Source organism: Mycteria americana, chromosome 3 (assembly GCF_035582795.1).
Source record: "Mycteria americana isolate JAX WOST 10 ecotype Jacksonville Zoo and Gardens chromosome 3, USCA_MyAme_1.0, whole genome shotgun sequence".
NCBI classification, from domain to species: Eukaryota; Metazoa; Chordata; class Aves; order Ciconiiformes; family Ciconiidae; genus Mycteria; species Mycteria americana.
The window spans coordinates 7,057,357-7,083,196 of NC_134367.1; the positions used below are offsets into that span (position 1 = coordinate 7,057,357).

The 25,840-nt window shown below is 43.8% G+C and overlaps 1 protein-coding gene across 1 annotated transcript; it reads left to right on the plus strand.

Moving 5' to 3' along the window:
- The first annotated feature begins 2,956 nt into the window (after positions 1-2,956).
- LOC142407618 (meprin A subunit alpha-like) lies at positions 2,957-17,744 on the plus strand. Its single transcript, XM_075497248.1, has 14 exons — positions 2,957-3,025; positions 3,111-3,135; positions 3,231-3,284; positions 4,132-4,172; positions 4,283-4,361; positions 4,678-4,795; positions 6,260-6,435; positions 9,284-9,505; positions 10,496-10,645; positions 13,502-13,717; positions 14,618-15,076; positions 16,265-16,438; positions 17,026-17,233; positions 17,597-17,744. Exons 1-14 carry the CDS (start codon positions 2,957-2,959, stop codon positions 17,742-17,744), a joined length of 2,139 nt encoding a protein of 712 aa, XP_075353363.1.
- The last annotated feature ends 8,096 nt before the right edge of the window (positions 17,745-25,840 follow it).

The window sequence follows — 25,840 nt, forward strand, 5'->3', positions numbered from 1 at the left end:
AGCCCACCTTTTGATAATGCTCACTCCCAAGTATTCAGCTCATTAGGTCACTGCTAGAAGAATAGCATGCTTCCCTACCTTCATCTGCGTCTGGACCCAATTCAACATTACTGAGAAGTTTTCATGAAAGCAGAATGGGAATTTGTTTGGTTCTTGTGGTGGGTTGACCTTGGCTGGCCACCAGGTGCCCACCAAGATGGTCTATCACTCCCCCTTCCATCAACAAGACAGGGGGAGAAAAACACGACAAAAAGCTCATCAATCAAGATCAGGACAGGGAAGTCACTTACCAAATTACTGTGATGGGCAAAACAGCCTCAGCTTAGGGAAATGAATTTAATTTATTGCCATTCAAACAGACTAGGATAATAGGAAATAAGAACAAATCTAAAAACACCTTCCCCCACCCCTTCCTTCTTCCCAGGCTCAACTTCACTTCTGACTTCTCTACCTCCTCCCCACCAGCGGCACAGGGGGACAGGGAATGGGGGTTGCAGTCAGTTCATTACGCATTGTCTCTGCTGCTCCTTCGTGCTCACACTCTTCCCCTGCTCCAGCATGGGGTCCCACTCACGGGAGACAGTCCTTCATGAACTTCTCAGCGTGGGTCCTTCCCATGGGCTGCAGTTCTTCACGAACTGCTCCAGTGTGGGTCCTTTCCACGGGGTGCAGTCCTTCAGGAACAGACTGCTCCAGCATGGGGTCCCTCCCATGGGCTGCAGGTGGATATCTGCTCCACCGTTAACCCCCATGGGCTGCAGGTGGATATCTGCTCCACCATTAACCCCCATGGGCTGCAGGTGGATATCTGCTCCACCATTAACCCCCATGGGCTGCAGGTGGATATCTGCTCCACCATTAACCCCCATGGGCTGCAGAGGGACAGCCTGCCTCACCATGGTCCTCTCCATGGGCTGCAGGGGAATCTCTGCTCAGGCACCTGGAGCACCTCCTCCCCCTCCTTCTTCACTGGCCTTGGTGTCTGCAGGGCTGTTTCTCTCACATGTTCTCACTCCTCTCTTTGGCTGCAGTTGTGCAGCACTTTTTCGCCTTTCCTAAATATGTTATCACAGAGGTGCTACTAACATCTCTGACGGGCTCAGCTTTGGCCGGTGGCAGGTCCGTCTTAGAACCAGCGAAACAGGCTCTGGCTGACATGGGGGCAACTTCTGGTGTATTCTCACAGAAGCCACCCCTGTAGCCTCCCTGCTAACAAAACCTTGCCACATGAACTGAATATATGATGCATTTGGAAATGCATGCATTGTGCAAGGTGCTAAATGAATATATTAAATTGCATTAGTGTAACATGAGATGGCTGCATAACCACTGTCCTCTACAAACTCAAATATATGCCTACAGAATGACTTATCTTTAGACATCCTCTTTGGTTTCTTGGGTAATTTTTAAGTTAAGGGGACTAAAAACCAAGTGTTTTTTGGACTACTCTGATTTTGCTTCAGTTTTTTGTTCCTTTCTCACATCCACTGCTACGCATCTGCAAATCATGGCCTTTGTGCTGTGTTTTGACTCTCTTTGCTCGTCTGTGAAAACAGCCTTTTCATAATGTATCTGGAGGCATGCTTCTCTTTTACTAGTAGTGTGTCCTGTTCTGCTTAGGTATCAGTGGCCTTCGAAATAATAGTTCATAAAAGCAAGTGTTGAAGGAGACCCATGTACGCTAGGTGAAAGATCAGTGCTGTGGGGCCCTTCTTCTCAAAAAAAGAAAAGATCTCAGTACTTATTCCTCTGCAGTGTGATCTCATACAAATAGCTTCCTACTTCGATCTGCTTGGAGGAAAATACGTTGCTTAGGTTGGAGGACTGAATCCTTTCTAGGACAGGGTAGTCACTGTACACAGGCACATTTCCTACTCAAAACATACTTGCATTTGAGGCTTCTTTACACTCAAGTCCGGTGTCTCTCGCCAACACTGCTGGGAAGCAGCGTGTGAAGCACCTTCAGAGCACTTTTTCTTCTCTTCCTACTCAAGCCCTCTGTGTTGTGCTGTGGGTGGTGGTGTCTCTGGCACAAGCCTTTTCCTACCTAATTGCTGATCACAGAGGTGGACATCCTCACCTTCATCGCTTGTAATTTCAGATGTGAAATGAGGGAGCAGGATTCAATTGCCTAAGTTTAAGGCACTGTGACACTCCAGGGCACATGGGACATTTGCAAGGGGATAACAGGTATGATACAGAACCTGCGGGAGATCTAGAGCTTTCTGGAGCCTTGGCTCCGATAGCCCATCTGCCCTCCCTGACCCATGTCCCCTGACAAAGAAAAGAGCAAAGTGCAAGGACAAGAGTTTGTCATCTCTGAAACCCACCAGCAAAGAAAGGAGCATCAAGCTGGAAGGCCAAGGATCTACTGATGTGTGTGACCACCTCTGGAGGCAAAGGGTGGCATGTTGTGCACTGGGGCATCTGGGATGGGATTAGCTGTGGGAAAACACGGTTAGGGCATTCATAATCATATGTCTTTTATCTCTAATCTTTACAATATGATGTTAATTATTAATTGAAGACAGCACTGGGCCAAATTCTAATGTCACTGGAGTGCTATAAACCCAGAATAATTCTGCTTAGGCATGTGGCTTTCCTCCTGTGCAGTCGAGATTGTAATGCTGACAGGTAACAAGCACACTGGCAGGAGTCAGCAACTTTGGGCAAGACCGAGATGTTCTTACAGGAAGGCTGTGTGGGCCTTTCACCAGCTGCACTTAAGACATGAAGTTATCACGTTCCCCTCTGTAACATTCCTCCAAAGTGGACTTGGGTAATTGATAACAACAATGCCATCGTGTGCCATTTAGGAGGAAAATCTTGCTGTTATAATAACGTTACAAAGGTGGAAAGTTCGAAGCTGGTTGGCTAATGTTCTGTGGAAAGCTCAGCATCATGCCCTATATATTGCAAGAGATGAGAGGGACCAGCTTCTTCTTCCATTGCAAAAATGGGCTCCAGCATCTTCCCGCTCTGCCTAGTGCTTCTGTTATGCCATGTGTATGGTACTCCAGTCTCTGTAAGTAGAAACCTGATTTCTACAGGCTCCTCTCAGTCCAAAGACATCTCCTACCTTATACTGGTTGTATTTTATTCCCTTTCAGGTCAGGCACCTCTCCAGTGAAGCTGGTAAGTGCTCTGTGAACTCTTGAGTTTTGAAGCATTTTCTTTTGCTTGCTGTGTGCCACCACATCTGAACGCATAATGTTTTGTCTGTCTTGCAGCAGCAGATGCTGATGTCGGTGAGATAATCAAAGACATTCCAGACATAAACTTAGGTGAGTTCATGCCTAAATTCTCATAAGGCCTGAAAAATCATGAGCAAAATGCTGAATTTTCAGTATTGTAAAAAAGACATGGGTGACTGATGGTCAGGTAGTTCATGGTAACAAGAGAAATATAATTAAGTGAGCTCTGAATTACCTTCCTCTGGCTATGACAGATGAATCTATGCTAGGACTGTAACCCTATGGAAACAAGGGGTGCAGATGTTTTTCACTTCTGAAGTTTGGACAGACCCATGGTGTTAAGGCAGTAACACGCTGTATCAATTGGAAAGGCTCTGGAGTCCCACCAGCATTTCCCCCCCATCTCTATATGATTTTTATAAAGTTTTACAAAGTGGAAAATAGCTTAGATGTTTATTGAGCTTCTATATAAGCGGTAAGGAAATCAAATGGAAAAGACACAACACACCGTACTGTCCTCCTCTATTTTTTTTATTTCCTGTAATGCAAATTTCCATGTATCCTTTGATGCTGCAGTGTACAATATTCTTCCTGATGCATCACTTACTATTACTATCTTCTCTAGAGCACTGTCTCACTGTGTGACTTGCCACTGCCTGAGAGCAAGCAAGAGGTTATCAAACTAGACGTGGATAACGGTGGCCACCAGATTTCTGCCACCAAAAATGCAGCCATTGCTGAGTAGTAAATATTGAGTAGAAACTACTGTTACTTTTAGGCCTGTCCCTATATTTCAGTGTAAAGAGGCTGGTCCTTCTTTATTTTCTGTAAATGCCCAAGGACATTAACCTTGTATAAGTAGGCTCAATATGGTTTATGAGGTGAAATACATTTGGTATATTTCATTTACATTATCTTTCATTAAATTACTTTTCAGCTGCTGGACTGGACCTCTTTCAGGGTGATATCTTGCTTCCCGTAAGTAATTACAAACTTTATATCTATCACTTGTCCTAATTGTATTTTTGGTACAAATCAGCCCATCTCCCCGCAGCAAATGCATCAGCAGCTGTTAATTCCCTTTTCAGAAAAATCAGCGAAATGCCCTAAGAAATGAGACCTACAGATGGAAGTTCCCCATTCCCTATATTCTGGGTGACGACCTAGGTAATGCAGATACTTTATTCAGATTTTAGCTCCAATCCTTATTTGCACTGGAGTCACTGTGATAAAAAATATGCCTTTTTCAGAACTGGTTCTCTCACATTAAAATTCACTAATAACTAGATGGCTCCTTTATATCAAAACCATTTTTTTTCTTCTACAGCTATCATAACAAAACATAATTTAATCAAATTCAATCATTTCTCTTTTCAATCATTTTTCTTTTGTTCCCATGCATATATCTGTGTGCACACCTTACCTCTCCAGGGTGAATGATCTGCAGTGTGTTAAATGTACCTTCCTGATGCATGTTTTCCAGATCTGAATGCCAAAGGAGTCATTCTCCAGGCATTTGAAATGTTCCGCCTTAAGTCTTGCATTGATTTCAAGCCATATGAAGGAGAGACAACCTACATATTCTTTAGAAAAGAAAGCGGGTAAGGGTTATATCAATTTCTGTTCAGTTTTGCTGTGTAGAATCAGCTGGGAATTCATTCCATTTGACTTCAGCAGTCTAAAAGTTTAGTCTAAGTTTGTCGCCAGCAGAGAAAAAGAGGCCACCGAGAAAGCAACCCATCTTACCTTCTTAGACACAGAGCTTGACAGCAGCTCCCTCCCCCTGCTGACTGCAGAGGATGTTCAGGTGATGAACTTGGAATGGGCACCTAATATTTGGATGGTTACTCTTCAATAAGGTGAATCCCAGCATCTCTGGGCTTTCTTCCACTGCTCCCGCTTTCCTACCTAGGGTTTTTTTCCATTTCAGTGGTGGGTGAAACCACCCCCATGTACATCCTCTTAGCTTACCCAGGATGTGAATAGCCAGAATTTAGGTTTTGAAATATTTGGAAAACAGGTCAAAAAAACCCCAAACCCACAACCTATTGAAAGCTAGTTTACTGTAATATTGCTATGGTTTGGAGGTGGCTTTTCTTTAATGAAAGGTCCTCTCAAAATCTGAAAGGGTTTTATACTCAGAGATTCAGGTTTTCCAGGACCTGGAAAGATTTATTTCCTACATCGAAACATGCTTTGAAAGAACATCTAGAAAGGCACAAAAATCATCTCACTATATCAGCTGTGAATATATCTTGTTCTCCCAGAACTTCATAAAGGCCTATAGGCACTGATATTTCTGCCCTCAGCTCTTCCTTGGGTAATACGTTCTATGACAATTCTTTTACAAGACTGTGCAAGCACCATGATTTTTGACAAGTTGGTGCTGAAGAGCCTCGTACTGCAAACTCCTGGTAGCAGCTATTCAAGAGACCATAGGCTCAAGCTCTTTGTTTTCAGTACCCACATTACTGTGTTCAGAGCTCCTTCAACAAACTTGACCTGACACTGCTTTGGGATGTGCAAATGAAGCTACGGTCCAAGCAGGTGCTCTTTAGCAGTTGCCTCTCACATTACCCTCGAGCTACCCCAAAACGTTCCCAGTGAATTGGCTGAGGAGCTCCCTCCTCAATCATGGTTAGGCTCTGCTGAGTCATGCTCTCACACAAAGAGACGTAATTTCCTGCCTAGGGCCAATGCATTGCATAGTTGATGTTAAAAAGGACCAAACACTGCTATCCTAAATCCTCCTAGATCCTTTCTCTAGCCCAAGTGATTGCAGAAAAGCTCAGTCTTGACGAGTTTACTGTTTCTATGTATATAGTGTGGGTTTTGGCATGTTTCTTGCAAAATGGCAGCTAACATAGGACTAAACTTCTGTGGATCTCAAACACTTGGTTAGCACCTAAATAGACACTTAGTTAGCACCTAAATAATGATTTGTATTACTCCTTTGATATTTAAACCTATTTTGGTATTACTTTAAATCCAGTGAGCAGAACGAGAACTTAAATACAGAGGAGAAAACTCTGTTTAACAGACAGTAAGATCTCTCTCTTTCTCAGGTGTTGGTCCATGGTGGGGGACCTGCAGACTGGACAGAACCTCTCTATTGGGGAACGGTGTGACTACAGAGCAATTGTGCAACATGAGATCCTGCATGCTTTGGGATTTTATCATGAGCAGTCAAGGACGGACCGGGATGACTATGTGACCATCTGGTGGGATGAAATTACTACAGGTGGGTTTTGGCCTTCAATTCAGATTTTGTAAAGTGCAGACTCATCAGTATCTTCTTTTTCCTCCTAGATATTAAGACCTTCTTAAAGGTATGATTTTAGAAACACTGGGCCACACCTGAGACCACTGTAAATCAATCTGTAGATACAGCAGGATTTTGATACAACTTTTCTGGGCAAAGACGAGAGATTGTCTAAGGCCAGAAGAGAGAGGCCCTGCTTGGAAGTCAGAAGACTTTATTTCCCATTGGCTCCAGGACTGGTCTGCTCTCTGATTTTGAACAAATCACTTCCCCTCTCTATGAGTCTGTTTTCTCTTGCTGTGTAATGCAAATCGTAAATTTACTGGGATGGTGAGCTTTGAGTTGGCTCTTCTTTAATCAAAATCCTCTCAAAATCTGAAAGGACTCTATCCTGCTCTCCCCTGCCCAGTGTGTCTCTGTGGGTTCTTGCCTTCAGGCTTAGTATCATCAGGTTCAGTAGCTTTATGACTTTCAGCAAACTCTCCGCAGTCCCCCTGGTCCCGAGGCAGTTTCTCCTGCTGAACTCTGTGAGGTCTGCTTCCATACTACTTAATGATCATATATTTGAAAAAGCAAGAATGGGAGTCTATAAAAAGGCATGCTAGTCTGAAAGGCATGCTAGCAAAGACTAAACTCTCATTCCCAGTGGTGGTGCTTTGCAATGCCAGTGATGGTGCCAATGCAGCAAAGTTGCCCTGCGATTGCTCATGCTCTGTGTGGACAAACCGATCACTTCAGTCTCCAGGTTTATGCACTCACCATCTTTGCAAATAAGTGAAAAATACATGCAAAATAGTAATCAGAAAGGAACAAGATTCAGGGACTACTGTGGTCTCTTTTGGATAGATAAGAACTGCTGCTACAAGCAATTTCTGCTGACCTCTAAGTGCAGTATCTGATATTTTGAATTGCTCCAAGTTGAATGGCCGTGTGCATTCCTACTTGCTTCTATCCTGTACGTGTAGTCTCTTTTGGGGTGGCTGAGCAGTAGATGGGTTGTGGATATTGATTTTGCAGACCATCATTTTTAGTTATGAACAGCACTAAAAACAATTCACCTTATTACTAACTCGGTCTCATCCTGATGATTGACTTTTGGGCCTCTTTTTGCTGTGCGCTGTAACTAATCACCTCCAAAGCAAGAAGACTTACAATGTACTTATAATGCACTATTGTGAGCTCCATGATGTATGGAGGTATTGAAAAGCTTGACAAAACAGTGCCAATTCTCCATGCATTCTTTTTTTTTTTTTCTTTCCAAAAAATATATCATTCAATACTTTCAACTTACCTGTCGTGTATTGAGTAGCTACAAATCTGGAACACCAAAAAAATGGTACAGATGATGGACTTTAGTGTGACACTATTTTGAATGGAGTCCTGGGGCTGGTGTGATATCATTACAGTCAATTCCTATATTATGTGGGTTTCTATTCATACTGTAAAATCTCATTTTCCAGTTAGGCAAATTCATTAAGTAGAAAACTTCTACTGAAGCCATTTGAAAGATGGCTCCTCCTCTAAAGGGAAATCAGGCTGATATGATTGTGCTCTGTGGGGGTGTGTGCATGCACATCTGTTCCTGCATTAGTGATCTGCAACCCCAAATTTAATAGCATGGTAGCAGTTTTTGGCATAATGTGTTTTCATAAACTGCAATGCAGATAGATGGCTGATGAGAGATCCCCTATTCACGTTGCTGTTGACAGAAAAGCTAATAAGCCTATTAGATTTCAGAGAAAACACACAAGACAGCCTAATGAAATAGCCTCCTTGTTGTATGGTTTATTTCTTTTAAAAACACATAGAAGTTACCCTTTGCCGAGTAATGATCTTAAAACCCAGCATCATTACACATGCCTGTGTCATGCCAAGATTTTGTCCCCAACTATAAAAAGTGATAGCACTTAATTATCAAGATTCTCACCCTTTTTGATAAAAGGTGCAATTCAAGTATGTGTAAGAAAACAATCCCAAGCTCTTATACAATCTTAAGGCTTGGACTGAAGACCTTTGCACCAGAATGGACTTGCAGAAGGGAAGGGCAGCCTTTACACAGAGAAGCTGTAATTATCCACCGAGCGCAGTCATGTGCTGTTTCTTCTTGGAGAGCGAATGCCAAATACTCTGAAAATATTTGTAGTTGGAAATGCTAGCAATCTCTCTTTACTTCCATACCAAAATATTTGAAATGGCCCTAGCAGACACCTTAATAATGAAAAACTTTCTCTAAGAAACCACGATAAATATGTTTCCAAAAAGACATTTCAATAGAAATATCATAGCAATATTGTCAATCTAGGGTAAAAACATCATTTTTTCCACAGATTCCTAATGTGTTCTTTGCTTCAAAGAAGAACAGAACCTGGAAGTACTCCAGGACTGTCATACCTGTCCCATTAATAAGCAGAGGGCTCCAGGGCCTCTTCTTGTTCATATACGATCTAATATCCTGGGAAACGTTTGCATCAATATTCACAGGCTCTGGAATGGAGTACATTAATCCTTAAACTTAATCCTTCAGGATGCTTACTATTAGACCATCTAATCTGACGTCCTATATATCCCATTCTTTAGAGCTCATTGATATTTGATTTTGAACTTACTGAAGTCACATGTGAGGGTGCAGAACTACAATCTAAAGACACTGCTTTGTTGCTGAAATTACTTCATAAACAAATCTTGCTAAATTTGAGTATTTTATCATAAAGTAATTGCTTTTGAGTATATCAATTCTGCCTCAGAAAACTGTATCCAAGGGGCCATGCTAAAGCCATTTCCTTTCCAATTTCTCTAAAAATGAAGCACTTTTCTGTTCTTTTACCAGGCCAAGAGCACAATTTTCTGAAGTACGATGACAGCTTCATCACTGATCTGAACACCCCCTATGACTATGAATCATTGATGCACTATGAACCATTTTCATTTAACAAAAATGAAAGCATCCCCACAATCACAGCGAAGATACCTGAGTTTAATACCATAATTGGACAACGTCTAGACCTCAGTGCCATTGACCTGGAAAGACTGAATCGCATGTATAACTGCAGTAAGTCATAATTTAACCATGGCAAAATGTATTTTTTTTGTTTACACTTGAGCCTGGCTGGTTTACCTCCCTTATGTCTCTAAAACCACAAAAACTCTTCTCAGGTGCTCTTGAGGTGGTATGGGAGAGGACCTGTGCTGTAGAGACACAACTTTTTTATTGCCTCCTCATCCCTCTCTTTGACTCTGCTAACTGTCATTACTTTTGTAAAAGTTCAATTAGCCAATGAAAGTCAATCCATTCACATCTTTTCTTCCATGTTGCTCGTAGGGGTTCAGACATGTAGTTGTGTTCTGCTGGTGTGTGGGCAGCTTCATTGTGCCTCTTTTGGGAGGTGAATGCAACTATACTTTGTCCTTCTTTACTGACATGCAGTCTAAATTAGATTATTTTGCACCTGAGATTGGCTAAGTCTAGAGTCTGACACTCTGTCTAGTTGGTTGCTAAGCCAGTTGAAGATGTTATCACCATGTGTGATTGTTTGTGAGAAGTTCTTGTCCCCATGGATCTGCCAACAGAAGCATCCACTTGCAGGCAAACTCAGCTGAACCGGCCTAAGGTAACTGGGTGGACTTTGCTCGAAGTGGAAGGACAGTGCTCATGCTCATCAAGCAGACAAGTGAGCCATGAAGAACAATAACCTCCAGCAGAGGAACGGTTAAATGCAACACCACCACTATTCACAGAGTGATTTGTCTCTCCAAGGCTTGCAAGCAGGCATAAAGACAGCCACCACCAGTCACTGTGCTTCAGCTGTGGCATGGGAGTTTGTTAACCTTCTGCAAAGTGGTCAAATGTTGGTGTCTTTATGCAGGGAATCCCTCCAGGAATTAAACGTTTCCTCTTTTGAGTCTTTGGGCTCACATCTGCTGGGGGTTGTCTTCTCTACATCATGACTATACTAGTGTAAAAAAAAAAACAACCAGAATTAGAGCAGAAATTTTAATGAGATTCTACTTTGGAGGTAACCATGTGTGCATTTTTTTTCAGCTTCAACTCACACTTTTTTGGACCAGTGTTCTTTTGAATTTGAAAATATCTGTGGCATGATTCAGGGCACCAGAGATGATCTAGACTGGGTCCATCAACACGGCAGTGCTCCAGGGCAGGAAGACCACACACTTTCTGGGCGCTGTAGAGGTAAAACAAAGTAACAGAACACTTTCCTATGGAAAAGGGGTGAGCTGGAGTGATGGTCCCTTGTGTATGTCTGTGCTCGTCTGTGTACTTTAACTACAGTGTCTTTAACAACTTCTCTGAACCTGTTGTAGTCAACCCTTGAGAAAACCCAGCACTGGCTACTCTGAAAACACAGGATTAAATGACCATATTTAGAAGACTACACAGCAAACATCTGAGTTGTAATGTGTCTAGTTAAGCAAAAAGCCCTTTTTCTTTTCACGTGTCTTGGCCCTGTGAGTGTTAGTTTATGGTGGCACTCATGCTCTCATTAAGCTTTTTCAATATAGTGGAATGTTCTCCACACCAGCAAGATAAAAGAGGACAAAGAACAATCTTAACTAGAGGCCTTTTAAATATAACCTGGAAAAGGATTTACTGCAACTTCCAAAGTCTAAGAGTTATGTTACCCCGTGATAAGAATGAAACAGCACTCATAGCCACTCATAAATGTTGTGTTTGCAAAGTGAATGATAAGCTAAGCTTGAGGAGTGCTGGTTCTGGAGGTAAAAGAAAGTTGCAAAGTATTTTATGATAGGAGTTTAGGCATAATTTTCTTTTTCACATGGTAATTTTGCCATTTTTCAAAGGAAGAAAATCTCAAAGAGAGTGGAGTCAGCCCCAGTCACAGTTGCAAGGTGTTAGCTTACAAGTGAGAATAAAGATTAAATCCCAACAAGCAGTTCTGAAAAGCAAGGGCCTGATTTGTCATTATTTAGACAGGGAAAACAATGAGAGACTTCCAAAAAAAAAGTACTTTTGTGGTAAGTTTTGCCTAAGTACAGAGTGAAAGAACCCTGGCCTAAAGCACATTCAGTTGTGCTTTGTTATTCTTTGATAAAGGAAAAATTTGACTTGCTGCACTCAGTAGACTATTCCCCTTATGTGACACACCCACTGGAAAGAAGAACAGGTCTTCAACCTCTTATAATGCTGGTACTTGTTGATCAGCTCCAAAAATGCAATGTAACTCAAGAAAACCATCTGACAGCTTCTAGAAGTACATGCTCCTAACCCTCATCTGAATTTTAAAATTCTATCTGTTTTTTGTCCCATATAGTATAATTGTAAACTGAAAAATAATTCAGCTGAGTTGTTTGAGATTATCAGGTAAAATCCAATCTGCCTAAAGTAAGCACGTAACTTGCACTTATGCTTTAGCATCTAGTGACTCAGTACAAAATAAGTATGGACGTTATCTGAAGAGTTAATGGAGAAGGGTAGGTGCCTCTGAAGATCTCCAGAGTGTCTAAATGAATTGCATGAGTAGGGGATGCCTCTCCTTTTGGATGCCTTCAGTGACCCTTGGTTCATTCAAACTTAGACATTTTTGGAGAACTGGTTCTGCAGTCATCTCAAGTGGGGGCAAATTTTAGGTTTCTAACACAGATGGATCGTGTTTTGCCCAAACAGCTTTAACTTCTTGGGTTTTTTACTTATTACTGGCTAAACCGAAGGAGGAAAAGTACAGCCTAACATTTAGAGAGCAGCTGGCAGTCTGGCTCTGGATTTGATCCCTGTATCTCCATGCTGAAGTCTGCTAAGGCCGTGTTCTAATTGCCATAGATGGTTAATGTTGCCTTTATTTGACTTTCTTATCAAAAAGGAGGTAGAGTCTAGATCATTTGGGGGTTTGATACCATAAGAAGTTCAACAACAAAGTTAGGCACCTGAATAAGGCTCACAGACCTGTTTCTCACTTGGAGCAACAGTGATCATACTTACGTTTAACATACCTAAATGTAACATAAATTTAACTTATGGTGAAGTGTCATATATGTGCCTAAAGCGACTAGGTATCTTTGGCAAGTTTTCTATGGGTATGAGTTCAAAGCATTGCTACAGTGAGGGAGGTAATGGAGAATATTCCCCTGACATGGTTAGAGCGAACACGATAAACAGAGCAGCTCGAACAGCTCCACTCACCATGCAGGAGGCTGTATTGTGTTTATGCAGCTGCAGGTTTAACTGATGATGCCCTAGATGTTAGCTTGGACAAGAGTCCGAGAAACCAGCCCCCAACAGAGGAAGCTATCACACAACAGCTAAAAGAATTTCACGTGTTAAATTAATCATAGTCTATAATGAATAACGAAAGAGCAATGCAATACAGATAAGACGTGACAAGTCCATGTGATACCAAGATAAAATACTTGTGCAAATGGTGAATCCCTTGTAAATATAAAGATAAAAGTAGACATTTCAAATATAAAGTAAAGAACACTTCAGAAAATGTTAGTGGGAAATTAAACTAGAGGGGCAGGAATTCTTAAATAATTTCCCCAAACTGAGAAGCTGAGTTTCCAAAAGTCTTTGGGCAAGCTGTAAAAAAGAGCTTCTTCATATTCAAGGTCAGGAGAGTGCTAGTTCTGTGTCCAACTCTTTTTTATTATCTTCATCACTGATAAGAAATTACCTTACTCTTTACAAGGTAATATAGCATATGAACTCTAAGATCACATCTTTAGAGTATCTTTAGTATAAATCAAGAAAAAATATGTTTACTGGTTACTTGCAGTTAGCACTGAATCCTCTGTCTCATATCTCTGACATCCCTGAGGCATCCACCTTCCAACTGGACCAACTAATGCAAAACTGACATAAGCTGCCAGCAATGAGTTCCATATAAGCTAAACTACTAGTCCTGTTCTTATTCTGGTCTGTCTTGGATGGTTATCATATACGGTTTCCTCTACTATTCACGTTAAGTACTACACTTAGGCCTACTAAAAAAGTGGAGTTGAAATGATAAATTTACACCATGCAGCTAGCAAGAAATCTGCGAAGACACAGTGACACTCTACACTTTCTTCACAGATGCTGGCTATTTCATGTACTTCAGCACCAGCTCTGGCAACACAGGTGAGGTGGCAATCCTAGAGTCTCGAATCCTTTATCCAAAGAGAACTCAGCAGTGCCTTCAGTTCTTTTATAAGACCACAGGAAGCCTTTCTGACAAGCTGATCATCTGGCTTAAAGAGGATGATGGCACTGGAAATGTTCGCAAGATGAGGAAAATTCAAACCTTTCAAGGTAATTCTGGAAATATGAGGAATATATAGAATAATGGGGGAGGAAAAGTTTTCTTACTGAGCCCATGAATGCAGTGGATTGGCTCAGAAATCAAAAGATTTTCCTGAAGCTACCAGAATATCTTGCAATGCAGCTAAGGGTTTTGGTATTACATGAGTGCATTTAGCAGTGAAACTGTGGGTTGTAATAATGCAATTTAGGTGCTCCACAGCACAAGTCACAATGTTCCTAATAATGTTATCTTACACTCAGTGACTGAGAGGGACCCCAAACTCTGCTGGACCAGATCTCCACTGGCTGTTATATGATCTGACAGTGAACTGTTCAGATGTAAATACCTGTGCTCATCTGCAGTCAATAAGAATCCCAGCCTGATTTTTATATGGTTGGAAATATAAAACATATGCAATTTTGGAAATGTGAATTGAGTTCCCACTTCGGGTGATTTTGCTAAACAGGACAAATTCAGCCACTGTGGTACTATGTGTGTATGTTGTCAAAACCCAAGACCTGTGATAACCTACCTATATCAAGCTGCAGCAGTTTGCAGGGACACATAAGTCCCTGGAAAAGTGGCAGCAACAGTTAATTCTAACATATTGGGTCATTGACTCCCCTCCAATTGTTATGTCTTGGCCTTTAGACTGTTGCCCTTTATACTAGAGACTGTCGTTCACTAATGTGTGAAGAGTTCCTAATACAATGTGTCCAAAGCATTTAGATGATAAGGCAATGTACGTATATTATAATCATAATATCAGCTTAAGATCTCTAGCCCTCAGGAATCTGTGAGAGGTCCAATTGTCTAAAAATGCAGCTGGAATGGATGGCTAGGAATAAGCTGCTTCATAATATCACTAATCATGCTGATGGCAATGTTTTGCTTTCCTTTTACCAAAGCGGATAATGACTATAACTGGAAAATTGCCCATGTAACCCTCAACACTCAGAAGAAGTTCCGTTACCTCTTCCAAGGACTAAAGGGCAACACCAGCTCTTCATCTGGTGGGATTGCTATCGATGACGTCACACTGACAGAGACCCCCTGTCCCACAGCTGTGTGGGTCATTCGGAATTTCAGCCAAATCCTCGCAAACGCATCAAATGATGTTATTGAAAGCCCTCGGTTTTATAGCCCTGAGGGTTACGGTTTTGGCATAAGTGTGTATCCCCACTTCAATATGAATGGCTACATTCGCATTGCCTTTCACTTGTGCAGTGGAGAGAATGATGGTGTTCTGGAGTGGCCAGCTCTGAACCGCCAAGCTATACTCACAGTGCTGGACCAGGACCCTGATGTCTTGAAAAGGATGTCCTCAAGCAAAAGCTTCACCACAAGCAAAGACCATATTAGCTCAGGTAAGTGGTGCCTGCCTGGAGGAGTGATGAAAATGAAAGCCAAAGAATCCAAGTCAGAGGACTGAGTGTAGGACTCGGAGCTGGGCAACTTTGGCTGCATTTCCCAATTTGGGACACTTTCCTGTGCATGACTTTCCTGTGTATGACTCAGAATTCCTGTCTGTGAAAGATCACCTAATGTGAAAAGTGATGCATAGAAGGTTGGTGTTATTATAAGCAATCCCTGGGATATGTGAGTTTGACTCTAAATACAGAGTTCTCCTAAGAGCTGGCAATTCCCATTCTACCTGTGGTTTGCCCATTATGATAGGTGACATATCACCACAGGATGGTGTAATGTCAGCAGGGTGCTGTATTCCATTACTAAATCAACAACAATTTAAGTTAAAACTGCATTTTGGAGGCTTGGTTAACTTGAACATACATGAGCTGAATGCACAGGGTTCACATTGTAGCTGTATTTAAGAAAAAAAATACCTGAAAACACCTGTGAGATCAGTCTGCAGCATTTGAAGCCTGTCTTGCTTGGCTGGGTGTAGACTGCAGATTATGAACTCTTTCAGACAGGGGCTACCTTTTAACTCCAGGTTTATACAGCATGATGTAGCACCATAGTCCCACATCCACCCCTAGGATTTCCCATGGATGTGTTAATTCAAAGAAATAAGAACAACCGGACAATAATGGGTTTGGTAGAGAATAAAATACTAGAGATTAATCTCCATCCCTCTTCACTTTTTCCAGTGGAAGTTTAGTACACGCTTTTTCAGGAGGAGGTTTTAAACCTTAGGTATGAATATGTTTAACAGAACCATAACAATGAACAAAATCTGCTAGACTCTAAACCATAGGTACTTAAAACCTCATGAGGAAGTGTCCTTGTGCAAGAGGGAGCTCTTAGCTGGTGGCAACGAGGAGGTAACTTGCATTTGGTTAGTCCTCAGTGAAAGGGGAGTTGTGGAATTTAAATGCCCTCACATAGACTACGAGTCCTCATGCAGACCATATCTAAGGATCTGCTGGCACCCATAATTTGTCAGTCCTCTGTGATTTGTTTGGGCATTTCAGCTCTGAAATTGATTTTACAGCATAAATCCCATTTAACACTGTAATTCACAAAAAAGTCATGTCATACTTCCAGCTGCAGAACTTTGTGGTTCTTACTCATCACTCATATTCTGTTTGCAGATGCTAACAGAACCTCACTATGGGACAAACCATCAATTGCTGGAAAATTTGATGCCTCGTGCAATTGCTATAGAGGTGTACCCTGGGGGTGGACTAACTTCATATCCCACAGCCAGATAAGACGGAGAAGCTTCCTGAAGAATGATGACCTGATTATTTTTGCAGAATTTCATGGTAAAGACCCTCTTCTTGATTCTCCTTAAACAAACGAGTGATCCTTTCTATCTCTTTTCACACATCCAAGTAAATATTGCCACCTGTCTCTGAGTCATCTTCTCTTCTAATGGGGATCAACTTTTAAAAGCGTTTCTGTGTCTTAGTTTCAGGTGGGTGATGTTGACTAAAGTGACTGTGAGTTCAGAGGAATCTAAATGGCAATGATTTACTGAAGGTTAGCTTCTTAGACACCTTTAAGCACCCTAACCAGTAGCCATGTCCATTTCTAAGTATTGAACTTACTAAAAGGCCTTCCTCATTCTGTTTATTTTCAAACAGAACAGCCACACTTGGCATAGTTTTTCAAAGTACATAATATCACTGATTTACCTAACTAGTTACTGTAATTTCAGTATTATTTTCTGTGTTGTACTTTAAATATGCAGAACTTGCTGTGGTACAGCAAGAGCTCTGTAAAGGGCAAATGTACAAGGAGTACATTCTGGTCCACAAAGCACCCTGTGAGCCCCTGGTATGAAGAATACTACATATAGCATCACTCACTGTTACCCGATGTCTTTCTCCTCTCTTTCCCTTTTTAAAAGATCTAATTCACCTCAATAACACTGAAGTCCCTGTCCAACCTCAACAATCTGCCTTCACGGAAGGCCTCATTCTTGAAAGGCAGAAGAGAGCAGCCCAGGATATGGAGCCTGTTCAAGACCGGCTGCCTTATCTGCAAGACCCCTGTGACCCAAACCCTTGCCAGAATGACGGAGTCTGTGTGAATGTGAAAGGGAGAGCAAGCTGCAGGTACCACGGACCTCTTCCCTCCTTGCCTTGACTTTCTTCTGAACCAAATGATGCAGCTAATAAGTATTCAGAGCTACAGACCTCAGAGGTCTGAGCCACTAGGTCTTCAAGGAACAGTAGGAACAAAACACTTCACTGCAGTGACTGGTTTCTACTAGCAGCCATAAGGGGAGACAAAGAAACCCCATTCTGTGGTGCTTCCAGGGGATGTAAATAGCCTCCAAACAAGGTGGGGATGTTGTGACGTGAACGCCTCTAATGGGAACTGCCCATCCAGGATAGTGAGTGTGAGGACCTTGAGGTGGGCCTACAGGGCAGGACAAAACTCCTGATCCATGTGAATCTGTACTTTATTTTTCCCAGGTGCCCATCAGGACAAGCCTTCTTCTATACGGGTGAGAGGTGTCAGTCAAGGGAGATCCATGGGAACATCCTGGGAATGACAGTTGGTGGAATTGCTGGAACCATTGTCTTAACCATCGTCCTCATTTCCATGATGGCTAGAAGATAAAGAGCTGCAGGGGCATAAATCTCAGCCTGGTATTTTTCCATACTTCATAAGACATCAGTTTTCAGTGAAAAATGATGAATACAATTTGTAGAAGACAAGTCAGCATATGGATGAAATGCGATGAAATGCTCTATCAACATCTTGGCAGCAATCTCTTTACGCTCTAGGACTTGGCAGTTAAAGAACATCATGTGGAACTGATGTCTAATGAAAGTTCATACCCTGCCTCTCTTGTGTATTCTTTGAATGTTTTGTTTCTTCATCCAATAGCAAGCGGTAGTGCTGGGAGTCCATGCATTTACTCTCAACCACAGTTCAAACTTAGATTAAATAACTGGTAGAACCTCTCAAAACACTGGAAAAAGTCACACAGAAGCACATATATTAAGATTCTAGAAATGCTCCTATAGAAATTACTCAAGAAATCTAAAGGTTACAAATCCATAGTTACATAAATCAGTACATCAACACTCATTTTCCATGGAGCTGTGCTGGTTTACCAAAGCTAAGTAGCTGTTACATAGAATTCAGAGTAAACCACTATTATATATTTTTGGCCAATTCTCTAGCAGGGAAATAATTTCCCATTAAAGTTAGTTGTCTTTCTAGAAGGCCTCATCACAGAAGGTTTTCAAATATTCAAGTGTAAATCTATTCTCTGGGCATAATCCAAGTTTTTTTTTAAACATCTATAAAACTCCCATGATGTCAGCAGGCTCTGGATGAAATTGGAGCAGAGCATCAGTTATCATAGGATAGGATCTGTAGTGGTTACCATTAAATTCATATCTCTTTGGAAATCATCATCTCACAAGTCAAGGAGAGGGATGGGTGTGTATGAAGAAGAAGACTGGGTCTGTGGTACTAGAGTGTGCTGGATAAGGTGTTAACACCCTAGAACTTACTGCAGATGGCAGGAAGCAACTGATGTAGTATGTCCTAACATCTGTGCTTTCAAAGACTCTAACAGTTTCCACACTTGAAACTTTGTACCCAGGTTTCCTCCAAAAGCAGTTTCTTCTTGTCTGCATATCAGAACAGAAAGAGTTCAAAATGCAAATGGTAAATAACTACAGAAGGTGAAGCTACCCTTGTATTTATCAGATACCTGTCACAAGTGATGGCAGCCAAGGGAAAATGCACTCTCCATGGCAGTAGGCTATACAGAGGGAGCTGGTTTCCACTTGTTTTTACACTTGGATTCATCCCGGTGCTCATACCAGTCCTGTGAGTAGGGACAAACCATCCATTTAATTAAGGCATTATCAACAAGTTAATACTCTGTCCCTAGAGTAAAGGGACACCAAGAATAAGACTGCAAGTTGTCACCACTCACTCCAAAAACATGTGTAGGCTCTGACACTGTTTAGTTTACTTGTGTAGACAGAGCCCATGTCTTCACCCCCTGCCAAACCACATGCTGACTCCTCTCTGCTAGCAGAACTTGTGATGGCATCCAGTCACAGAGGATGTCCCAGCAAGTGATATTGGGTGCACTTGGGCCCTGCTTGATGCTCTGGCTCCCTGTTGAAACCTAGGAATAAAAGTCTGTCCCCAGCCCCAAGAGAAGGGGATGGAGCTGCTCTCCTCCAGGAAAGAGGAAAACCCTGTCCAGTCCATGTCCAGGACATCAGGGCCTTGCTGGGATCTGCTGGTTGCTGCTTCATGTCCTGCTGGGTCTGGGGCCTTCTGGAAGGAGGCTGTTGGGCTTGCCAGTGCTGCTGGTGGCTGGGTCCAGGGATTTCTTCTCCCCACGTCAGGAAGCTGGTTTTGCCCTGCTCTCATGCATCTTCTGAGCCTGCTGGGAGCAGAATGTGATGGTTGGGAAAGATGACAAGGACTGGCACTTCTCCCTTTGAATGATGTTACTTTAAGCCTTTGCATGGAGGTAGGAACACATTCCAGCTGCCCCCCAGCTAGACCCGAGCCCCACTAGCTCCTCATCCTGAGAGTAACAGAGTTCAGAGCATCTCATTGGTGCAGAAAAAACACCTCAAGAGTATGGCTGCAGTCACTCTCTACAAACATTCCAGTATCCTCCCCTTTTCTGGGAAACTGTACACACAGTCCATTTGCCTTGGGATCTGAAGATTGATAGTGTCAATCTTCCCAAAAGATGCCCAAAAGGAGAAACCCAAAAGAACATGTTCAGAGTCTGCTCACTTCCTTGCTCTTCCTCAGTTCCCAAAGCACTTTGTTTTACTACCCATTGGGCTTTGTACTGGTTACACTGGGATGCTCTATTATCTGCAACAAATGCTCCGAATACCCCTTAAATATTGCTCGACTTAATGTCGTAGACAGATTCCAGGATCTCTGCAGCTCAGCATCACTGCTCACTCCTTCATTTCCTAGGAGCTTACCTCTCCAGGATACAGCACTTCTGTGTACTAGTAGCAAAATCCATGTTGGGCACTCGCTATTGCTTGCAAATGGACACTTGGTTGCTTACTAGCAAAAGAGGAAGGTTATTATGGGCAAAACATGACACTGATCAATGTTGGAGCAAAATCAACAACAGCTGTTGCTGGGCCAGTTGCTTGTTTCACTGCTGTTGGGGAAAATCATCTCACAAAAACTAGGACAAGAAAAGAGCAGCTTGGTCTTTCCTGTGTTGGCTTCCAGGCAGAGTTAACTCAGCCATTTTTAATGTAGGCTCACGTTCTTATCTTTGGCTTCTCCTGCTTCTGAGTTGATCCAGGAAAGCAGCATAGGAATGGGTGAAAGGCGCCATGGCCACAGGTGAAGTGCAGTTTTCTGGAACTCCTGGAGTTCAAATAAAAGTAATCCTCATGGTGTAAATTGTTTCCCACATGCAAATGCTGCACTCAGCCCATGAGCTACAAGCTTAGGAAAAGTCAGCTGCCAAGCACTATAGTTTTAGGTAGTTCCTCTCTCCAGTGTGTCTGCACTGCAATTAAATACTTCCTGTGTTCAGTCACTATAGGATGTAGCTGACAGCCTCCCTTGGCTCTCTTAAACATCATGTCTAATAAAGGCAGCTTTGCTACAGTCATTGGAGCAGAATATTGAAAGCATGAGTTTCTAAGGCTCTTAAAATCTGTATTTAGGCTCCTTAAATAGACTGGTACTGAAGTTGCCCAGAGGCATTGACTAAGTGTAGTTTCTAGCCTGAGACCTTGTTTGACCTGTACCTCTGAATACCAGGTCAGTTCTAAGGAGGTCCCCCTAACTCTGACCCTTCAGGAGGAGGACTATAATAAGCCTGACCTGCCATCTGGAATTTCTCTAGAGAAGTGTTTTTTGGCAACTGTAGATCAGATTTTTTTATGCCTGTGTTTATGAAGGAAAAAATTTGCTTTGCGTGCAAATACAAACAGTAGCTGAAGTGTTGGTGATTTTTGCTCGTGGTCAAAGCATGTATAGGTCTTTGTTTCCTGTTCAAACTTGCACTTAGGGGATTTATTATCCTAAAAGCAAAGAACTGCATTTCCAATTGTCCTTTGCTTAACTTGCATGAGAAATGGGAATCCCGCTGTGGGATGGCAAATCCCTTTCTCTCTAACCTCCACCCACAGGCTTTCAGTGAAGAATATCAGTCTTGCTTGTGTGCCTCAGGCCTGTACGGGTGGTGGAGCTGGGTTACAGACCTGCAACCTTGGCATGGTGTTGCAGCTGCTGCTATCTTGCTTGCCTTACCCACCTATTTTACCTCACAGCGTTGAACTGGAACAGTGGTCCGAGGTAATGGAGACTGGGGACCTGCATCCTAGGGAAGGCAGCCACCACATCCTCTTAGCTTCTGCAAAAGATCCATGTAACCTGCTGAAGATCCTTTGGAGCCACCAGGTGTTGTCAGCATTGCTTGTAGCTCTTGGCTACAGGGAAGAGATGTGAAAGGCACAGCTTAGACTGCCTGAGCAGAGAAGCAAGTAAGTGTAGCTTTGCCAGCTCCCAGCCCCAAGCTTAGGATGTCCCCTAGGAAGAGCTGTCACAGCAGTTATTCTCAAGCAAGGTGCCTGCCCTATCTCTTGTGGGTTTTCTAATCAGCAATGGCATCATTCAAGGGTGTGAACCTCCCTCATTCACTTACTCAGCCAGGGCAAAACATGATCTATAGCCCAGGCTCCATGGTGTAGAAGGGTAGAAAATATTTCCACAGTGATTGCTGGGGCATTTCAGACTTCATCCAAATGACTTGGGTGCTTGCAAACAACGCCACATATCTCTGCGCCCGCACCTCACTGCCAGATCTTCTGCTGGTATAAGAAATGGAGCCTCTTTCTAACACCTCAGAGCATCACAGTGGGCCAGCTCTTGTACAGTTGTTCCCTCATCCAAGGCTGGGACTGGAACTAGATGGTTCTCATGGACATATATTTTCTTTGTTGTTAAAAAGACACCTCATCCTTCCCAGCGTGGCTGGCTGCTGCAGACCTGCAGTTAAACATGGGCTGTGACTGCAGAGCTGGCTGGCCATCGCTGCTGCAGGGAAGGCTGCAGACAGGCTCCTTCTGTGCTACCCTGGCTCGCCTGGCCTTGGGGACAGCATAGGCTAAATGGGCGATGCTCGCAGCAGCGCTGGAGCAGGGATAACCAGGACCCTCTCCTGAGAGCATTGCTTTGGGTGATTGCTCCTGCCAGGCAGCAAGTGGAAAAAATCCTGGAAGCTCTCATTTGGCCCACATGCTGGTTTATTTACCATCCGGGAAATGCTGTAGCTGTGGTAGGGGGACTGCCACGCAGGGAAGGGAGCAAGCTGCCTGGGCCAGCCTGCAGCACAGCGGATGACGCCTACAAGAAGCCAGCAGTGTTACCCCCTGCAATGCACACCCCCTTTTTCAAGGGTCTGACAGGCGGGCAGAGATACACCCAGACCACACGATCCTTGAGCACTTTCCTGTTAGAAAGCCAGGGTAAAGCACAGGGCACAGCCAACGTGGCGCACCCGGCCTGCGGGCAGGGCAGACTGCCTGACGAAGGTGTGTGCCTTTCACCCACAGCTCTTCTTTCCCGGCTGCAGCGGCTCCATCCCCTTCCCTTGGGGCTGAGGGCGGCTTTTCACTGCTGCGTTTAGTTAGCAAAGGGGAGCATTAGGCCGGGGCCAGGGTTACCCCAACGCCCCGGCGGCGGCTGCGGCCGGGCCCAGGCCGCCGTTCCCCGCCCGCCCTGAGGGGGCGGCGGTGCCGCTGCCGCGGCCACCTGCCCGGTGGGGTGGGGAGCCTCCGTGTGCGCATGCGCGGAGGCAGGCGTTGCCAGGCGACGCAGCTGGCGGTTGCGGCGGCGCCGCCGTGCGAGGGAGCGGCGCCGCCGTGTGGGGGCCGCGGCCGGGAGCCCCGTGCGCCCCGTGGACCCCGAGGGCCTGCGGGCACGCAGCCCGGCCGGAGGGCTCAGCGGCACCGCTGGGACGTCGGGGTGGGTCGGAGGGGAAAGCTTCCTTCCTGCCCGATAAAAAAGCTGACGTGCTGAGATGTGCACCGTTCGTTATCCTGCAAAGAGGCGGGAAAACGGGATGAGCGATCCAAGAAAAGGCCGTGGGAGGATTAGCACTACTTATCCCAAGGAAAAAGCTGAAAAGAACTTGGAAAGAGTGTAAGTTGGAAGAAATGATCCTAGATTTGGTGTAGATTGTATCGTATGCTTTATCCCTGGTTTTCCAACAGGAAAGTACTAAGGAAATTACATGATCTGTGTGTGAATCTGCCTATCAGCCCCATGTCTTCTCAACGGCATTGAATCCTGTTAGTTGTTGAGGACCAAAAGCCTCAGAGAAGTTCTCATGAGTTCACAAGTATTGACAATTAGTAGAGCTTGTTAGAGCTGCCACCAAGGGAGGGATGGGCAGAATGCGACCATCTCTACAACTACCTGAAAGGAGGTTGTAGCGAGGTGGGGGTCGGTCTCTTCTCCCAAGTACGAAACCATAGGACAAGAGGAAATGGCCTCAAGTTGCGCCAGGGGAGGTTTCGATTGGATATTAGGAAAAACTTCTTCCCCGAAAGGGTTGTCAAACATTGGAACAGGCTGCCCAGGGAAGTGGTTGAGTCACCATCCCTGGAGGTATTAAAGAGATGTAGATGTGGTGCTTAGGGACATGATTTAGTGCTAGGTTAGTCCTAGGACTTGGCAGTGCTAGGTTAATAGTTGGACTTGATGATCTTAAAGGTCTTTTCCAACCTAAACAATTCTATGGTTCTGTCCCAGCCGCTGGCGAGCCCCAGCCAGACCTTCATCACCTCCGTGGCTCTGCCCTCCCTGCAGCACATCCAGTTTCCTACCAGCTGCTGGCAGCAGGGTGGGTGAGGGAGGTTACATCAGCAGAAAGCACTGTGGGTATGGGGGGGGAGGTTTAGGGAGGCCCTAATCTTGGGGGGCAGAGATATGTAAGGAATGGGTATGTGAGGAAGACCATGGAAACTCGAATGATTGGAAAGGGAAGAGCATTGGAGGGTACAGGACATAAGCCTGTAAGAAATGAACCTCATTTCTTCTGCTCATGGGATTAATGAATCCACCTGAGGTCACAGGTGCTACAAGGTAACGTGCAGTTGGACGTACCTTACATACTTGGCACTTTGTACATGGGGGGGGGAACTTTTTATTCTTGCCTAACTTGACTTTTCCAAAATGCAGATGTTTCCTGAATATGTTTCCTGGGGCAGTGTAAGAAGTAAACGTGCCGGCCAGACTGCTGAGCCATGAAAACATCAGAGATCAGAGCATAATTGGCTTCATGGTCCAAAGAAAAGGTATCAGAACTGCACACCTGTAAACCCCAGTTCTGGGACACATTGATTTTCACTGGCCACTGTAGTATGGATAAAATGGTCCTGGGCTCTTTGCATTGTTCGTATCGAAGGTTCCCAAAGTCTTTAAGGAATGAAGAGTGAAATCTGGGCTTGAGCACGTCTAAGAGTTGTTCAGCAACTATCACAACCCAAAAACTCTAAGCAAGGAGTGTGAGAGAAGGCAGGTCTGCGCTTCAGAGACCTGTATGTCACAATTGCCTCCTTTACTATTTTTCCTGAGCTGGAATAAATCAGAGGAAGGTGTCAAGGCAGTGACTCTTCTTCATCCATTGCTGTAAAAGGTGGGTAAGGGAGAGATCCCACCCTTTCCAGAGATCAGGTGAACCTGGTAGGTTTTTTTGCAATGTGGTTTAAATTAGTGCCTTGCAGTTAAGCAGGGGGAGGTACATGAGTGACAGCAATCATCAGGAAACAAGCCCTGTGACAGCCCTCACTTCAGGAACGGGTGTGAATGGAGGGATTTGGGCTTTGATCAGGACAAAGGGAAGTCAGGATAAAGGATTGGGCCAGATGACCACAAATAGCCAGCAGACCAAAATGCCAGACTCCTGAGGGGAGCAAGCTGTTGGTGAGCCCACTGCCCACTTTGCCTGTGCCAAAGACCTGGTTCTTGCTCCTGAGAGTGGGTAGGAGGGGTATAGGGTGGTTGCTGCCATGTGTTTCCCGTTCTTCCTCCATTCAGCACTCCCTTCCACCTTTTCTTCTCTCCCCTTTTATCTTGATCTGTGTATAAATACAAGTGAAGTCTTGGCCCCAAGTCTTTAAGACTGGCACAGTTAATTTCTTAGCTGCTTCTCTTTCATAAACTGTCATGGCTTTTGTAACACTGGCAAGGACCTTGCCTTTGAAGATCCACCCAAAGATGGCCCTTCAGTGCCAGACAGCTCAGGATCACATCCTGATTTCTCATTCACATACAGTCGAGGCCCATGCTAAACTGGGAGGTGTGGTGAAACCTCAGAGCTGAAATGTCTGCAGAGATAAGGTGTGGTGGGACTGTGCTGTCTACAGGGACTCGTACTTTACAGTTTATGTAAAGCCCTATTCTAACTTGGTGGGAGTGGATGGTTCTGCAGCAGGTCATTATTGCACAAGCTACTTCCAGAGTGGGTTAGACCAAATGGCTGTCCAAAGGCAAATTTTGGTTGGAATAATGTGCGAAGGTCTGATTTTCAAGTTTCCACTGGCCATGCAGTTCAAAGAGATTCTGGATTTTCAAATATTTATTAATCTCTGTGTTCTAGTTCTAGTATTATATCTACATCTTCAAGCAAAAAGAAATTGCTTTCAATATAAGTAATACATTTTATTGATGCTTGTTTATTG